This window comes from Megalobrama amblycephala, linkage group LG22 (genome assembly GCF_018812025.1).
Source record: "Megalobrama amblycephala isolate DHTTF-2021 linkage group LG22, ASM1881202v1, whole genome shotgun sequence".
Lineage (NCBI taxonomy): Eukaryota > Metazoa > Chordata > Actinopteri > Cypriniformes > Xenocyprididae > Megalobrama > Megalobrama amblycephala.
In genome coordinates this window covers 28,111,031-28,128,922 of record NC_063065.1, presented here as the reverse complement: position 1 = coordinate 28,128,922, position 17,892 = coordinate 28,111,031, and the positions used below count along the sequence as shown (strand labels likewise).

Sequence of the window (17,892 nt, the reverse complement as noted above, 5' to 3'; positions counted from 1 at the left end):
GCCCTCCCAGTCCACCAGATACTCTAAAAGACCACCACGGCGCCGGGAGTCCAGAATCTCATGTACAACGTAGGCTGTTCCATCATCCAGAATGAGTGGAAGGGGGGGCTCGACGGCTGCCACGTCAGGTTCTGTGGGAGGAAAAACAGAAGGGTGGTGAGGCTTTAATAGTGAAACATGGAAAGTTGGGTGAATTCTCTTGTATTGTGCTGGGAGTTGTAACCGGTAAGTGACAGGGTTGATCTGTTGGAGGATGGTGAACGGGCCAATGAAGCGGGGACTCAGCTTCTTGCAGGGCAGGCGCATCTTGATGTCTCTGGTGGACAGCCAGACCTTCTGCCCGGTTGGTAGTTTGGAGCGTGGGAGCGCCGAAGGTCGGCTGTCGTCTTGCGCCTGCGCAGGGCTCTCTGCAGCTGGTGGTGAGCTGAGTCCCATACCCTCTCGCTCTCCCGGAACCAGTAGTCGACAGCAGGAACGTTGGAGGGTTCCCCGTCCCAGGGGAACAGTGGGGGCTGGAAGCCGAGCACGCATTGGAAAGGTGTTAATCCTGTTGTGGCTTGGCGGAGGGAGTTCTAGGCGTACTCGGCCCAGCCCAGGTACTGGTTCCAGGAGTCCTGGTGGCCGTGACAGAAGGTACGCAGGAAGCGGCCAATCTCCTGGATCTTCCGTTCCGTCTGCCCGTTCGACTGAGGATGGTATCCAGACGACAGACTGATGGTCACACCCAGGAGTGAGAAGAAAGCCTTCCATACCCGCGAGACGAATTGCGGTCCTCTGTCTGAGACTATGTCTTCGGGGATTCCGTAGTGACGGAAGACATGGTTGAACATTAATTCTGCTGTGGCCATAGCTGTTGGTAGACCCTCCAGGGGAATAAGACGGCAGGCTTTAGAGAAGCGGTCTACGACGACCAGAATGCAGGTGTTACCATCAGAGAGAGACAAAATCTACTCCCAGGTGTGACCAGGGTCTCTCAGGAACGGGCAGAGGATGGAGCTTGCCGGTGGGAAGATGGCGTGGGCTCTTGGAGATGGCGCACTCCCTGCAGCCCTGCACGTACCTCCTGACATCGTTGGCCATGTTTGGCCACCAGAAGCGCTGTTTGAGCAGCGAGAGGGTTTCATTGACCCCCGGGTGACCAGTGCCAAGTGAAGTGTGAACGGAGTGCAGAAGTGGAGTGCGTCGTGTCCTGGTGATGTAGCGCAAGCCCTGGGGACAACCCGGCGGAGTGCGTGGGGAGGCATTGGAGGAGGGTAAGGTCTCTTCTGACCATTCGATGGGGCTGACGAAAATAGATTCAGGTAGGATGGTTTCGGGTTCTTCATTCTTTTCCTCTGGGGCGTGGAGACGAGAGAGAGCATCGCTTTCAGGTTTTTAGAGCCAGGTCGGTATGAGATGGTGAAATGGAATCTTGAGAAGAATAACGCCCATCGGGCTTGGCGAGGGCTGAGTCGTTTGGCGGCTTTCAGATATTCGAGGTTCTTGTGGTCGGTGAGTACTTGGAAAGGGTGATTGGCCCCCTCCAACCAATGCCTCCATTCCTCAAGGGCGAGTTTTACAGCCAAGAGTTCACAGTCCCCGATGTCATAGTTCACCTCCGCCGGGTTGAGCTTGCGGGAGAAGAAGGCGCATGGATGGAGCCTACTTGGATTCCCCTGCTGCTGTGATAGGACCGCTCCCACTCCTGTGGTGGAGGCATCCACTTCCACGACGAATGGTAGGTCCGGGTTGGGGTGGACGAGGAGGGGAGCGGTGGTGAAGGCCTTCTTGAGCGTTTCAAAAGCTTCTGTGGCAGGTTGGGACCAGGACAGAGACTTGGGCTGCTTACGGAGGAGGTTGGTGAGTGGGCTGACGATGGTACTGTAGTTCTTTATGAATCGACGGTAGAAATTGGAGAAACCAAGGAATCGTTGGAGTTCTTTTATGGTGCTTGGAGCTGGCCAGTTCTGGATGGCAGATACCTTCCCCTCGTCCATCCGGATGCCACTGTGATCAATCACATATCCCAGGAAGTGGACAGAGGGCTGGTGGAATGAGCACTTCTCTGCTTTCAGGAACAGATGGTATTGCCGTAAGCTTTGGAGGACCTCCGCAACGTGGTGGCGATGTTCGGCCAAGCTCCGGGAGTAAATCAGGATGTCATCGATATAGACCAACACGAACTTGTGGAGAAACTCCCGGAGCACCTCATGGATGAAATCCTGGAATACGGAGGGGGCGTTGACCAGACCATACGGCATCACAAGGTATTCGTAGTGACCGGTGGGCGTGACGAAGGCGGTCTTCCACTCGCCCCCCTCGCGTATCCGGATGAGGTTGTACGCGCTGCGGAGGTCCAGCTTGGTGAACACAGTGGCACCGCGGAGATGTTCCAGGGCCGCTGGGACGAGGGGAAGTGGGGACCGGAATTTGACGGTGATTTTGTTCAGTGACCAGTAATCGATGCAGGGCCGCAAGCCTCCGTCCTTCTTGGCCACGAAGAAGAAGCTTGAAGCAGCAGGGGAAGTAGACGGGCAGATGTATCCTTGGTTAAGGGCCTCTTTGATGTATTCCTCCATGGCCTTCTCCTCCGGCACTGATAGGGGGTAGATACGTCCCCTAGGCACTGGCTCACCCGGTAACAGATCAATTGCACAGTCCCATGGCCGGTGTGGAGGAAGCTTGGAGGCGCGTTGCGGGCAGAAGACGTCGCTGAAGGGGGTGTAATCGGGAGGTATGTCGATGGAGCGTTTCTCCACAGGGCTCTCGATGGAGGTAGCATTGATGGAGAGGTTCTTGAATGGAGGAGATCTTGGAACAGGAAGGTCTGGAGAAACAGTGGTCGCCCCACTTCAGGACTTCGCCCGTGCGGCAGGAGATGGTGGGATGATGGAGTTCCGGCCACGGGCGCCCTAGAACCACGTCAGCGGTGGACTCCTCCAGAACCAGCAGATGGATGAGTTCTTGATGGAAGATACCCACTTGTAATTGAAGGGGTCCAGCGACACGGCAAACCGTCTTACGGCTCAGGGGTTTGCCCGTGATGGAGTTGATTTGATAGTGAGTCGGAGACGGCGAGGTCTTGATCCCGAGGTGTCGACAGAGGGCGCCGGAGATGAAGTTTCCTGCTGACCCTGAATCGAGGAGTGCCACCACTGGAATGGAAACATCAGCAGCAGTAAGGTTTACAATGGTAGTGAGTGGTCTCATGTTCTGGATAGAGGGAATGATAGCACTCACCACGGGTCGAGGAGGACGGGTTGGGCATGCAGAGATGACATGCCCAGGTAATCCACAATACAAGCACAGATTCAGGGTCGGCCTTCTTTGTCTTTCTGTGGGTGACAAACGGAAGTTATCCACTTGCATAGGTTCGGTGGCTGGTTCTGGAGAGCTGACGGGTTCGGACCGACGGAGGAGAGTGCTGGCTAGTGGCTGGCCCTGGTGCTCACGGAGACACGACTGCATACGAGAACCCACTCGGATGGCGAGCTGGATGAAACGTTCGAGTCCTATGGAGTCCTCGTATGCAGCGAGATGCAGCCGCACGTTGGGCTCCAGACCTTGTCGGAAGGTGGTGATGAGGGCTTGTTCGTTCCATCCGCTGGTCGCGGCGAGCGTTCGGAACTGCAAGGCATAATCGTTAACAGTATTATTACCTTGTTTTAAATTATACAATTTCTCACCAGTGGTAGAATCAGTCAGGGGTTTTCCGAAAACTTCTCTGAAGTGAGAAACAAAAGCAGCATAGGATCTGATAACTGGTCCTTTCTGAGTCCAGAGAGAATCCGCCCATTGGAGGGCCTTACCCTGCAGTTGAGAAATCACGAACGCTATTTTCGCCGTGTCGGTGGGATAGAAGTGCGGCTGCATCTCCAGGACCAACTCACACTGAAGGAGGAATCCGCTGCAGTCCTCCGCCGATCCTGAGAAGGGCGCCGGTTTGGCCATGGGACTGGCGGTGCACATTGGAGAAGCAGCGGTGATGGTGGATGCAGAAGCAGCCGCGGCGGTGGAGACAGGTGACGGTGACGGTGGTTGTGGAGTGAGTGCTCGTCGCAGTGCGTCCACGAGCTCTTGAAACGGGTCGTGATGGCTCATGCTGATCGATAGTTGTTATGGTCCGGTCTTCTGTTATGACAGAGACACCGGAGGCAGAGATGAAAGCAACGTAACAGTTTATTGTAATGATCAGCAGTGAGACAGGTGAGTAGATAGATGAAGGTGAAGATCTTGAAGGTGAATGAGAGGTAATACTGTCCTTTTCTTTATGATGCAGATGGAACTGGAGGGAGACGCTGGAGCTGGCAGACGAACACACTCACACACAGGCAGGTAAGCACACGAGGAGATCCGAAGACGATGGAGACGAAGGAGACAATGGAGACAGGTAAGTATCACTTTGGAGTCTTTGAAGGTAAGCGTACAACTGGTTGTAACACAAACGAGACCGGACGATGAGTGTGTGTGAGTGTGTGGTATTTAACTGTGTGCTGATGACTGCGGTGATGATGTGCAGGTGGCAGTGATTAGTAGACTGGTGATTGAGTGCGTGGATACGGGAGTGAGGTGGAACCTGACGTGTCTGTGACAGTATACAGTAGAAATTTCATGTCGTGAGCAAGAGCAGATCATGAGTCGAGTCGTATCGAGCATCATTTATTCTTAGACTTATCTGTTGGCCAGCTGTGGTCTGTGCAATAATTATTAAATGTTCTAAACCATTGATTGTGTTAAATTGTTTCACTATAGTGGAACAACAGATGTACAATGGAGCAAAAATGAACAGACTTTTTTGTAGACCTACATTTTACAGTTCCAGTATTTTTGAGAACAACATAAATATAGCCTGCATGCCCTAACAAACCAAATGTTTAGCATTTTTACTGTGCCACTGCCAATGTTTTTTTTTTTTTTCATGAACCATTATTATGACAATGCACACTGAGCCCATTTCCCAGCACGATTTCTTGGCCGCCACAGAGTTAAATTCTTTAAAATGGACATAAGTCCGTAAATATGACGCATTGCCCTAAGGAAAGCCACATTTTGAGCACTTTTTACTGTATCAGCTTTTTTTTCAACTTGGCAAAAAGGGCAATGAACACAGCCATTCATGTCGTCACAGAGAATGCTTAAAAGACATAAGGTTGTGATACTGCTCTATGAAAGTCACATTTTAAGCAAATAGATCGTTATTAATTCATGCACATCCATACTCTCATTTTCTGCATAATTTTGAGTTGACAAAGCTCTCATGTCTGCAGGACACGCCTTTGGAGAGAAATGCAACTTTCATAAGAACTACATCAGGGAGTATCTGTTTTCGTTTTGAATTGGTTCTTTAAGATTAGAAATTTCGAGCTTTCAATAGATAGGCTATATTTTTTTAAGTGTGTGGGGAAAATATACGCTTAGTTTCGGTGCATTATATGGCGCACTCATGTTCACATGGAGACAGACGTCAGAAAGCGCATCCTGATTGCTTTATTTTACAAAAGTACAACATTTTGTTGTTATTGTGAGTATAGGCCTACACAAATACTAGATATTTCAGGTTTTTTATACGGTTTTATGATGTATTACTCTTATCTGTACGGAGTATTTTAAGTTATTTGAAGTGATCGTACCGGCGCCTCCATAGTAAAGTAATTCTTTAACTTTCACCCTGGAGTTATCCGTGATCAGTTGACAATGTGTGAATACTCATGTTTTGTTGTTCTGCTGTTTGCGCAAGCAAAAAAAAAAAAAAAAAGATGAGAAATGTTTGTATTGTTTGTGACTAACACTTGTCAATTTTATTTTTATTTAATCCTTATTCAACATTCAAATCTTATCAGTTAACAGTTAATGGTCGGTTAATGTGTGTCGGTCATGAAAATGAACCGAAATTAGCATTCAGCCATTAAAAAATGAATGAAATGAAATAATCAATGATTCAACCAATTGCCTGGATTTAGTCAATAAGAAGCAAATATAGCAGACAAAATCCTGACATGGAGGCGCCGGCGCGTCTTATAAATGAACCGAAACTGCGTTTGGGTTGCTTGACTCGCAGACATGGGAAATATATCTATTTGTGAAATGTCTACTTTTAAATTAAATAATTCAAAGCGAAAAGAAATAGACTACTCTCTGATTATGTAGGCCTAATCCGAATTAAATGTGCATCTCTGCTGAGATGATGAGAGTCACAAAATAGATTATAAATGAACAAATAAAAGGGCTGAATAAGGTGATCTAGCATGTTAAATGGTGGCATTCTAGTAAATGAATGGTACACCCCCTTAAGCTCACAGAAATGGTTTGACCCAAGTTTTCAGCAGCCAGTGACACTGACCCGTTTAAACAGATTTTTAACGCATATTTCACATGTGAAATACACGTCAAATACATGTATTTAAGGCGTGAAATATGCGTTAACTACGCATGAAATACACTAAATATTTAACGTGTTGTTGACGTGTTAAAATTCACGTGTTTTTGGCCCTTTTGGCCTTCCATATGTCAAGATGTTTCAAAAAGTGGTAGGGACAATATCGACCCTGGTGAAAAGTGGTGGGGACGTGTCCCACCCACAAATTACGCCTATGAGCATAACACTTATTAATCATTTATGAACATATATTGTCATGTTTTGTAAATGATTTGTTCATCATTAATTAATAAATTATAAATTACTTATAACTGAATTAATAAAACATTCATAAAATGTTAGTATATCACTTTATAATCATTTATCACATATTCATATAGTCATGTTTTGTAAATGATTCGTTCATCATTAATAATTTATAAGTGACTTATAACTGAACGTTATTCTCTCTGTTCCTTAGTAAAAGTTGATTTCGCAGCTTTGTGAATAGGTTTTAAGATAAATCTCTTAGCTAAGAACTTTTACTGCTTTTTTGGAGAACTCTTAGTGGTAAGATAAAATATTTTTGTGAATACGGCCCCTGAACCAGTCTGACTGGGTCCTGATATACTGAACGGCACAGGTAAATATGACATTTATTATGTTGGGCTTATGTGAAGATTGTTTTAAGTTCACTTAAATTAAAAGTTGTTATAGTTTTTAAAGTCTAATAATTGTTAAAATTGACAGCTTTCAATTATACCGTATATTCAATTATACTGTATACTGTATATCAAGTATACATTAATACTTAATGGCTAAAATTGAGAGGAAAAAAATAAATTTCATAGACAGTGGTATCAGTGATACTGGTCTTCTTTCAGAAAAATATATATATACAGTACAGTCCAAAAGTTTGGAACCACTAAGATTTTTAATGTTTTTAAAAGAAGTTTCGTCTGCTCACCAAGGCTACATTTATTTAATTAAAAATACAGTAAAAAACAGTAATATTGTGAAATATTATTACAATTTAAAATAACTGTTTTCTATTTGAATATATTTCACAAAGTAATTTATTCCTGTGATGGCAAAGCTGAATTTTCAGCATCATTACTCCAGTCTTCAGTGTCACATGATCCTTCAGAAATCATTCTAATATGCTGATCTGCTGCTCAAGAAACATTTAATGTGTACAATTGTACAAAATATTTGTGTACAATATTTTTTTTCAGGATTATTTGATGAATAGAAAGTTCAAAAGAACAGTGTTTATCTGAAATCTAATCTTTTGTAACATTATAAATGTCTTTACTGCCACTTTTGATTGATTTAATGCATCCTTGCTGAATAAAAGTATTCATTTCTTTAATTTCTTTTCAAAAAAATAAAAATAAAAATTCTTTCTGACCCCAAACTTTTGAACGGTAGTGTATAATGCTACAGAAGCTTTGTATTTCAGATAAATGCTGTTCTTTTGAACTTTCTATTCATCAAGGAATCCTGAAAAAAAAAGTACACAACTGTTTTCAACATTGAAAATAATCATAAATGTTTATTGAGCAGCAAATCAGCGTATTAGAATGATTTCTGAAGGATCATGTGACACTGAAGACTGGAGTAACGATGCTGAAAGTTCAGCTTTGCATCACAGGAATAAATTACTTTGTCAAATATATTTAAATAGTACACAGTTATTTTAAATTGTAATAATATTTCACAATATTACTGTTTTTTACTGTATTTTTAATTAAATAAATGTAGCCTTGGTGAGCAGACGAAACTTCTTTTAAAAACATTAAAAATCTTAGTGGTTCCAAACTTTTGGACTGTACTGTATATATACTCCCATAGTCCCTAAAGTACAATTCCGGCAGCGAGAACGATGCTGAACTAAATGAAGATAAATGTCTTGGCGTCTGGCGTGTTCATTGAACCGGATAAGAATCAGAATCCGTTTATTAAATCAGATAAGAGTAAATCAAGAGTCCGCGAAAAGCTCATTTGATTGTCTACAAGAAGGAGGACCCGCCTTGCTCTTCACGCTTGCAAAACTCAGTGAGTGACAGAACCGTGCCAAAACCGTAAGCGCAGCTAAAAGAAAGACGGAACAGTAGGCTACTGGATTATTCCGGGACATTTTTGTTTTACGTACAGAATAAGTGATTTAGACATTTTCAACAGCTTTTCTTTTATCCGTTTCGCAATTCTTTAAACTGTTGTTTTCGCTTCCAAATCACTGTTCACAGGCTTGCAATGCTTTTGGCCGTATTTCAGTGGGAAAAAAACGTGCCAAAAGTGTAAGTGCGGAAAAATGGAAGTCAGAATACAGAGAATACAAAGCTGCAATACATGAATTGCACTTATAACAGTAAAATGCTGCAAATCATTTTCTCGCAATGCGATTCTTTGGAGTGAATGGATTGAAATCATCAACAAAATTTAGCTTTGCAATTCAGAGGAAACACCGAAGCTGCATCTGAAGTTCCATTTAGATGTATTTACACAGACTGTTTAAATGCAGCTCAGATGGAGATATTAATGCAACGCTAGCGTCTGTTGTTGTTGCGTCTTTTCTGTTTCCTTTTCAAATGTGAAACAACGGCCTCAGCCAATGCTGCAAGCTTGTTGACCAACTAATGCAAATTATATTATAGAATTACTTCGATTTTGAAGAGGATGAGGATTTAAGCCCTCTTTGTGACATGTAAGACCTGCTCTGTGCAATGCAATGTCGGCTCGGTTTAAATAGCTTCATGAATCTAAAGTACCTCATCTGTTTCCCACATAAATAGAGGTTAAATTTCTCAACAGCTTAAAGACGTAAAGTGGCGTGTAAGTGCAGATCACATAAACCTGCATCTGTGATTAATTGTAGATTAAGGCTTCAGAGAACAGATGTGTCTTTGAGAAATTACCTCTTTCTTAAGGCAGATTGGAGACTAGTTCTTCAAATATCAGCTGGAGATATTAATGCATTTAACCTTACTGTACAGATGCATAAATAATGTTTCGATGTTTAAAAACATAAAAAGTTGAATACTGATATTTCTAAAAGTTAAAAAAAATAAAAATAAATACTTTCAGGCACAATCCCATTTTTACCCCTCCCCTTTTACCTAACGTTACCCCTTCCTTTTGCGCGTTCACGTGGAGGGCTAGGGGTGTCTCGATACTCTTTTGGCTGGAGTGGTAGGGGTAAGGCGAAGGGCTAGATATCCCTTCAAACGAAGATTTTTCGGGACCACACTTCGAACGAAGGGGTAAGAGAAATTTCCCTGCATACACTGACTACCGCTAGAATGCGTGTAGTGATTATGGTAGTGATATTTCCACACAGGATCGATTACTTGTCTGTTACCTGGCTGCCAGTTTCTCCGTAGCTTGCTAAACGCGCTATTTGAATGATGTGAACACAAATGAGTGATACAGTTAAAAGAAATATCTGGTCATCCTTCATAGCGCAGTCGCTATTTACTTCTCGTGTCGTCTGTAAACTCTTGCGTTACCAAGGCAACAACTGACTCGTTTGTATTACTTTGCAAAAAGCTCCGTTATCGCGGCACCACAGTATAAAACGAAACGGCTCGGCACGGAATGGAACGGTTAAACAAACAGCTTGGCCCGATGGAAAAGCAGCTCCACCAGTCTTGTACGTTCTGTATCATTCTGTGTCGTCTTGGGAAACTCGAAGGCTCATACTTTTTTTAGCCGAAACCGAGCGCCGTTTTCTGAAGGCCAAAATACAGCGCAAAACAACGTTGGGAGGGGAGTGATGTCTCCCAGTGTCCCTTTTGTATGCGCGGTAAATCAAAGGGAAAGCACGAGCCTGACTCATTCGAGTTGCCAGATCTTGCTTGTAAAATCAGCTTGTAAAATTAAGTGGTGACGTAAGGAACGCCGTTACTAAGTTTCACTTGAGAATGCCATCTCATCTCATAATAAACATTTAACATTTTAAAGTTAAAAATGTAAAATACTTACAAGTTGCGTCCCAAATGACGCACTATACACTATGCACTTATACACTATGTACTTGTGCACTATGCACTCATCCATGTAGTGCGTGAATTGTATAAGGTTATTTTGTCATTTAACAACGGTGTCCGATCGGGTGTGTCTCATACGTTCTGAAAAGTGAAGCCACGGGCTCTTTCATCGCCCCCTGGAGGCTGGATGCAGTACAAGTCATAAACCCCGCCCTCTCAATGCAGTCGAATGAGACTTAAGTGAAAACTTAAAAATGAATTCTGTTTCAAATAAAACTTTCTGAAAGATGGTTTTGGTCATTTAAGGTAGTTGTTATCACACTGATATATATTCAATTGTTCGTTTTTGTGATGATTTAGATTTTAGCTAGCAATTTGATGCTATAAAAACGGGGCGTGTCGTCATGATTCGAAGTTGATTGACAGCTTGTCTGAGGACTGTCGGAGCTTCGAGGGGAGATTGAAGATGTATTAACTAACTATTAATTTTCGATTTCTTTGTTATTTAACACCAACAAAATGAGCTGTTCAGCAGTAAACTGTCCTAACCGACCTACAGGATCTGACGGATCACTGAACCTTTTTCTGTAACATTAAATATGGGTGTTATAAGCTAATTATTAAATGTTATTAGTTAAGATAACACACCTAATGTTAACCATGTCGGGGGAAAAGCAGGTGATCATTATCTGGCAGTTACTTATTATTTTTATGGGTATAAAATAATAATTAGCAGGACAAAACTGATAGCCTACTCTAATTACAGCAATCGATCTCCTGTAACGTTAGTTGAACTTGATTTAAAATGGCAGGACCGTTTCTGACGATTTAGAGTTGTTTCTAGTGGCATATTATATTGATTTTATCTACTGAATTTGCTGTTTCAAAAATATTATTGCTCTAGAAACAGAATAGCCTATTATTTTATAGGTAGATTTTTAAATTCTATATAATTTTTATAGTCTATTTAAAATACATGAATGATGACGCAGTCGTCTGGGCGGAAGTTTGATACCGCGACTCCGCCTCCGGGCTCCACTGACGATTCCTTCTGCGCATGCCCAGGCTCCAAACTTTTTTTTTTTGACGTATTGCGTAACGTGTCAGCGCCCATTCATCGGCCCATTTTGGGTTCAGTTCAATACTATGGAAGGAAGCGGCGTCGCGGCGTCCATCTTTTTTTACAGTCTATGTGTCCGATCCTCCCTTCCCCTCCACTAACGTTACGTAATTAAAGCTGGGACAGTCGAGTGCACGAAGTGTCCAACATTCCACACTTCGTTTTTTCCGTTAATTTAGTGCATCATCCGGGTCTTTAAAGTGCACTTTTTCTTTTTGGAATTTTCTGTGAGAACACACTACTCGCACTATTTATACTTAAAAACGTCATAGAATAGTGCATAAGTACGCGAATTGGGACGCACCTACAGTCTACAAAACAGTCTTCATGCTCACAGAGTCACACTCACAGTCATTAATATTTTAACGCTTTATAAAAGGTTAATCATTGTCTGGCCATCTGGAATTTTGGTATGGAGATAAAAGTTATGATTATAATTTTTTGGAAGTATTACACCACATTGTGTGCGTATATAAGCACCATTTGTTGTTTTCTTGTGGTATTTGGACCCGGAAGCGCTGCAGCGTGACGTCAGACATAACCGAATAAGCCCATAATAAACCGAAATAAATCCAAATGCTTTATGCTGCAAAAAAGACCAAAACATCGCGATTCATGTCTGCTCACTTAATAATAACTTCATAAACCAGTTCGCTTTATGAGACTTAAACAACAAGTTTCCAAGCTGTCAATCATCACATTTTCGAGTGAGTCGTGTTCCGTACACACATGTAATGATAATTTAGGGGATTCACTCCCGCATTTAAGAGTGCACGCAATACACTACATGATGTAGTCTAGTATATCGTGACTACTAGATGATATATGTTGCACTCTCCAAGTTCCAACCTCATAAATCTTTCTTCATCTGAAACCTAGATTTTTGTCCCTCCATTGTAAAAGTGATCAATATGAATCAAGCCATTTAATCCATGTCCTCTGCAGAGACGAATACCTTATACGATAAACATTTAATGTATGCTTTCATTTACATATAAACAAAACATTGATTAATGTACATACATGCATACAGTTTAAGAATGGTAAACGTTCAAATGCTCTTGCTTCATATACTGTACATTGGTCTGTGCATTTGACTTGTTTACTGCGTTTTTAATTTGTTTCCTATTTTTTATAGTCTGGCTACAATGAGTCAACTGATAGAACTTCCTCTTCGAGTGGAGGAGTGGACGAGAGAGCAAGTTTACTACTGGCTGACTGAGGTGATACAAGTGAATAAAATACATGCAGATAAGCTGTACGAGGAAGAAGTATCAGGGGAAGAACTAGTCTGTTACGAGCTCAAACATCTGCTGGATCTTGGTATTAAGCATGGTCCAGCTGTTAAGATTATCACCCGGTTAGAGAAGGTAAAAATGAAAGAACAAGGATCATATTCTTCTGACCATTCCCACACACAACACACAGAAGCAAGACCAGACACTACTGTGGAAAACAAAGACAGCATTTCAACAGATGAAACACAAATATCCCAAAATGCTAAAAAATCAAAGAGAAAATTACACAAAAAAGAAAAAACTGAAGTTAGAAGGACTAATTCTATGGGGAAAGATTCAATGGATAACATCTCTCAAAGAAGCACTCCAATAGAATACTCACAGCCAAGTGAACCTGTAAGGGTGTCCTCTTCAGAAAACAAAACTACTCTACTTTCAGGAACTTCAAGTTGTACATCTTCCAAAGAAACTGAACCAACAGAGTCAGCTGACCCTAAAACATTATACATGAATGCTGATGAAGTAGCTGAAAAGGAAAAGCAGATGAGGAAGTCTGGATCCTTACAGCACTCATGCACTCTCTATCCATTTGATCAGAACTCTGCTTCTCACCGATACATTCAAAACTACACTTTACCACCAGAGACTGGACCAGGCAATCTGATTGATCCAGTTCATGAGTACAAGTTTATGGGCAGAACAGATGATATGAGTGTGATGAAGAAGAAGTTCAATAAGGAGGTGTTCCGGTTTGCTGCTGGGTGTATGAACAGCCGCACAAATGGAACCATCCACTTTGGTGTAGCAGACTCCAAAGATTCTCAATACGCTCATGCTGAAATCACTGGGGTTACTGTTGACAAGAAGGACACTATCATTGATCATTTTAATCAAGGTTTTAAATCATACTTTGAAGAACACACAGATGAAGCAAAGGCATGCATCAGGCAGCCACGCTTTGTAGAAGTGCTCTGCTCTGACGGCACTCTATCTGGCAAATATGTCATAGAGGTGGATGTTGTTCCATCCCACAGCATAGTTCAAGGTAAGCTTTTTGATATCCAGACTCTGGATGAGGATAGTCAATGGAAAAAGAGCAAAGGAAAATCACTCTTCATCAGAGATGGGGCTGCAACAAGAGATATCTATAAAATTGGTAACCCAAAAGACATACAAGGTGAACTGACCCGAATAAATGACCAAAAAAGTGTTCTGGACGACAGGAGGAAGGAGGCAGAAAAGAAGCCTGAAAGCAAAAAAACATCAAACCAGGGGGAAAAGCTGAAGAATCTGCTGACATGTGGAGGAAGCAGACTGGATCATTATGATTACTTCATCATTGTAACAAACAAAAGCCATCCTGAACAACTCCAGCATCTTGAGTTCATGACAACATTGAAACTGTTCTGTGTGTTGGATTTTGATGCAAACTCTGTAGTGCATGGGTCGTGCCACAACTACAGAGATGTTCGAATTGCAAATCTTCACAAGCCAAGCCAGTTCCATGGGGACCCAGGAACAATTGTGAAAAATCTCAACTTGTACAAACAAACAAGTTGGGTATTTTGTAATGGCAGAGAAGACCTGAACACAGAACCTGACAGACCACTCAGATCAAGTGAATGGTTAAAACATAAAGCAGGAGAAGTACAGGACATGATCTCATTCCTCTGCAACCCAGACACTCTTCCAAGAGGACGATTCTTAGTCATATTCCTCCTACTCTCCACTGTTGAGGGCATGAATGATCCAATTTTTGACACATTTATGTCATTTTATAAAAACCTTGTGGGTACAGAAAACACATTAAGTGTCTGTACTTCGGATGCTTCCTTTCAAAAATGGAGGGATTTCATTCAAACCAGATGTGAACATGACATCAGTCAGAGGAGTATATATGACTTAGAGCTCAGTGAAATCAATGGGACAATACTGAAACTGGGACAGAACAAGCAAAATGCTCAGAGACTTCTTCCATCTGGTGAAGGAAGTTCAGTGATTCTCCAAAATAAAGATGAGGACCTGATGACATCCCTTGATATCCTGTGTGAAAATGAATGTGAAAATGAATATGATGAGAGCTCTGCAGAATTTGAAGAATTCAAAAATAAAACTGAATCTGAGTTCTATAGAGGAGGCAAAGTGAAATGGTGGAACTTTTATTTCTCAGAGCAACCTGCAGCAAAGCCATTCATAAAGCGTGACAAACACTCAAAACTAGAGAACAGTATCAGATCTCAGACAAAAAATACCAAAAGTGCTTGTGTCATGGTAAATCTTTTTCATCATCCAGGATGTGGTGGCACCACCATGGCCATGCATGTGATGTGGAATCTGCGAAAAGAATTCAGATGTGCAGTGTTGAAAGACAACATTGTTTCAAAGGAAGAAGTAGCCCAACATATTGCTCATCTGATAAAGTGTGGAAAAAGTGAGCATTCATTAAAAACACCAGTCCTGCTATTAGTGGAAGACTCAGAGGAAACAGAAAACACACAAGTACTCAAGCACTCATTGAGGGCAATCTCAGGAGAAACGGGGGCAAGTGTAGTCATCTTAAACTGCATACGAACAAAAACTCCAAAAGACAGACACAACAAAAGTGTTGATCGGAGTGAATTCATTACAGCAGAACTGTCTGACAAGGAAAAATGTGCTTTTGAAATGAAGCTTAAGGAACTCCAAGAAATAAAGTCGTTCACAACTGAAAACTTCTACAGTTTTATGATCATGAAAACTAATTTCGACCCAGTGTATGTTGAAAATGTTGCAACTAACATACTGAAAGATTTCAGAGTTGACACCAAACAAGGACAGCTCTTCTGCATATTGGCTATGCTGAATTCATATGTGGCTGAACCAGCCGTCTCAAGATCCTTATGTGAAGATTTTCTGGGCATCAAAAATGCATTTTGGGGAAGAGAATCCGTGTTGGAGAAAATGGAGCCTTATTCCTGTTTGCTGATTGAATTTGGGGCAGAAGAATATGGGGGATTCAAAGCAATTCGCTTTGTTCATCAGCATCTTGCAACAGCATGTGTCAAACAACTAGAGGAGAACCATAACTGCTCCAGAGCTGACATAGTCCTTGACATGTTGCATTGCGATGCCTTTTTCAAAACTTTTGCTGTCAAAAATGTTCTTGTTCAATCAATGAAAAGCATGCTGATCACTCGTCAACGCAAGACATGTGGTGATGAGAAAGATACTCTGTTTTCACCACTGATAGAAGACATAAACTCAGGAGAAGGTGGTCTTAATAAAATACAAGAGATTTTTATTGCAGCTTCAGAAAGGTTTGATAAAGACTTCACAATTCCCCAAGCTCTAGCAAGACACTTGTACCTGAAAGAGAAGAACTTTGCTGAAGCTAAAAAGTGGGCAGACAGTGCGAAAGCCATCAAAGAAAATTCCTACACCGTAGATACAGTTGGACAAGTTGCAAAAAGTGAATTAAAACACAAACTTGAGTGTAAAAAGCAAGAAAAGAAACCATGCACAGCTGAGGACATGATGGAATATCTTGAGTTAGCAAGCACAGCAATCAAAGCTTTCAGAAGAGCTCAAAGCCTGGCAAAGACAGATGATGCCCAAGAAAATGAACAGGAACTTTACAGAAAGTTAAGCCCATATAATATATCTGGCTACATGGGTGAAATTGACACAGCCATGACTGTTTTTGACATCATCAGAAAACTGCCATTGTTTCAGAATGGTGATCCAATGAAAGATCATTACATTCAGAGCTTTCTCAGAGGAAAGGTGTCCTGCTCAAACATGCCTGTTTCTAAAAAGAAATCCAATCTTGAATTTGTTGCTGTTCTTCAGGGCTATGAATCTTTCCTGACATCTTTAAAATCACAGGTGAAAGAGGCATTTGACTTCCTGGAAATTTACTTCACTTACTTGAAAGAAAAAGGATCTGATGGCATGAAAGAAGCAAAGATTCGCAAGAGGATCTCAGAACACTATCAACATTACATCTCATTATTTTGCAGCTCTGTAGAGGACAAACAAAAAGAGCAAAAGCAGAAACCAACACTGAGTTTGAACATGGAGATTGAAGAGTGCCGAATGTTCCTGGAGGAAAACAGGGCAGATACGTTCCCAGGCCTTCTCCAATTTTTGGAGCACAATAAGGATACAGTACAAAAGATTGCTGAAAAATACTCATTCATATATAAGAATTCTCCCATCAAAAGTACCAAGGACAAAACAAACCATCTGCTTGCACATATAATACTTAAGTTGATTTGGCCGAAATCAAAGTTATCAAAATCCAATGAGGACCTCAATGATCTTTTAAAAGACATTCTGCAAGATGTTGGCACACAGCACCCATACCCAGAGCCTTTCTATCTTGCCATACTGTTGCTCTGGCCAGGCAGAAATGTCAACAGTACTGGCATTAAGATGTACATTAATAAAATCAGAAGCTCAGCAAGAAAGAATCTCTTTCATATGTACAGAACAAGGTCAACCATTGCACACTTCTTCTTGGGAAAATCTGATGGAATACAGAGGCTGGTGACAAAAGTTTCCCTTGACAGATCTGAGACGGTCAGTAGTGTGAAGAATCGCAACATTCTCTGGCAAACAGGAGAAATGTTTAAGGAAACCCCAATAAACAGCAAGCTCCTCAGAGTAAGTGGAACTATTGAGCAAGGTGAGGTCTTCACAGAGCATGGACATCTCAAGATCCCTGTACGTCCTGCATTTCTGGGTGGAGTGAGAAGCGGCTACAGCACTGAGAAAGTCTCCTTCTACATTGGCTTTGCCATGGATGGACCACTTGCTTATGATATTCAGTACGAAGATGACATATAGATAATGTATGACAAATATCTGTTTCTAGTTATTTAGATCTCAATCTAAAGACTAAAACCTTCTTTTTTTATTGCAAAAACTTCTAAAATTGATCACCGATTTAATCTGTTGTACTTTGCTTAACAATCTTGACCACATTATGATAAAAAAAAAAAAAAAAATGTAAATAGGATTTTTGCATACCCAATGACAAAATGAAAATGTGGAGTTTAAAAATGACCTCAAATAAACATGTATGCTGATTTGACCTGCTGGTATTGAGTGGTGTTATATGTATGTGGCTACCCAGGTGAAAAAAAAGTACGTTTCTATAATGTACTTAAAGTGCTCTATTTTCATGCACTAATTTTGTACTTAATATACTAAAAATTCTACTTTAGTACT

At 41.7% G+C, this 17,892-nt stretch overlaps 1 protein-coding gene across 1 annotated transcript; it reads left to right on the top strand.

Moving 5' to 3' along the window:
* The first annotated feature begins 3,928 nt into the window (after positions 1-3,928).
* LOC125257747 (sterile alpha motif domain-containing protein 9-like) lies at positions 3,929-17,755 on the top strand. The gene is made up of 4 exons (XM_048174396.1): positions 3,929-4,040; positions 4,123-4,150; positions 4,259-4,369; positions 12,582-17,755. The coding sequence occupies exons 1-4, from the start codon at positions 3,929-3,931 to the stop codon at positions 17,506-17,508; spliced, it is 5,178 nt and encodes a 1,725-aa protein (XP_048030353.1). The 3' UTR covers positions 17,509-17,755.
* The last annotated feature ends 137 nt before the right edge of the window (positions 17,756-17,892 follow it).

Bases quoted from the DNA above. Each gene is read 5' to 3' on its own strand.
- LOC125257747 (XM_048174396.1), top strand. From the start codon at position 3,929: ATGGGACTGGCGGTGCACATTGGAGAAGCAGCGGTGATGGTGGATGCA. The intron at 4,041-4,122 runs GTGCGTCCACGA...CTGTTATGACAG, and splicing joins TGGAGTGAGTGCTCGTCGCA to AGACACCGGAGGCAGAGATG. The intron at 4,370-12,581 runs GTAAGTATCACT...TATTTTTTATAG, and splicing joins GAAGGAGACAATGGAGACAG to TCTGGCTACAATGAGTCAAC.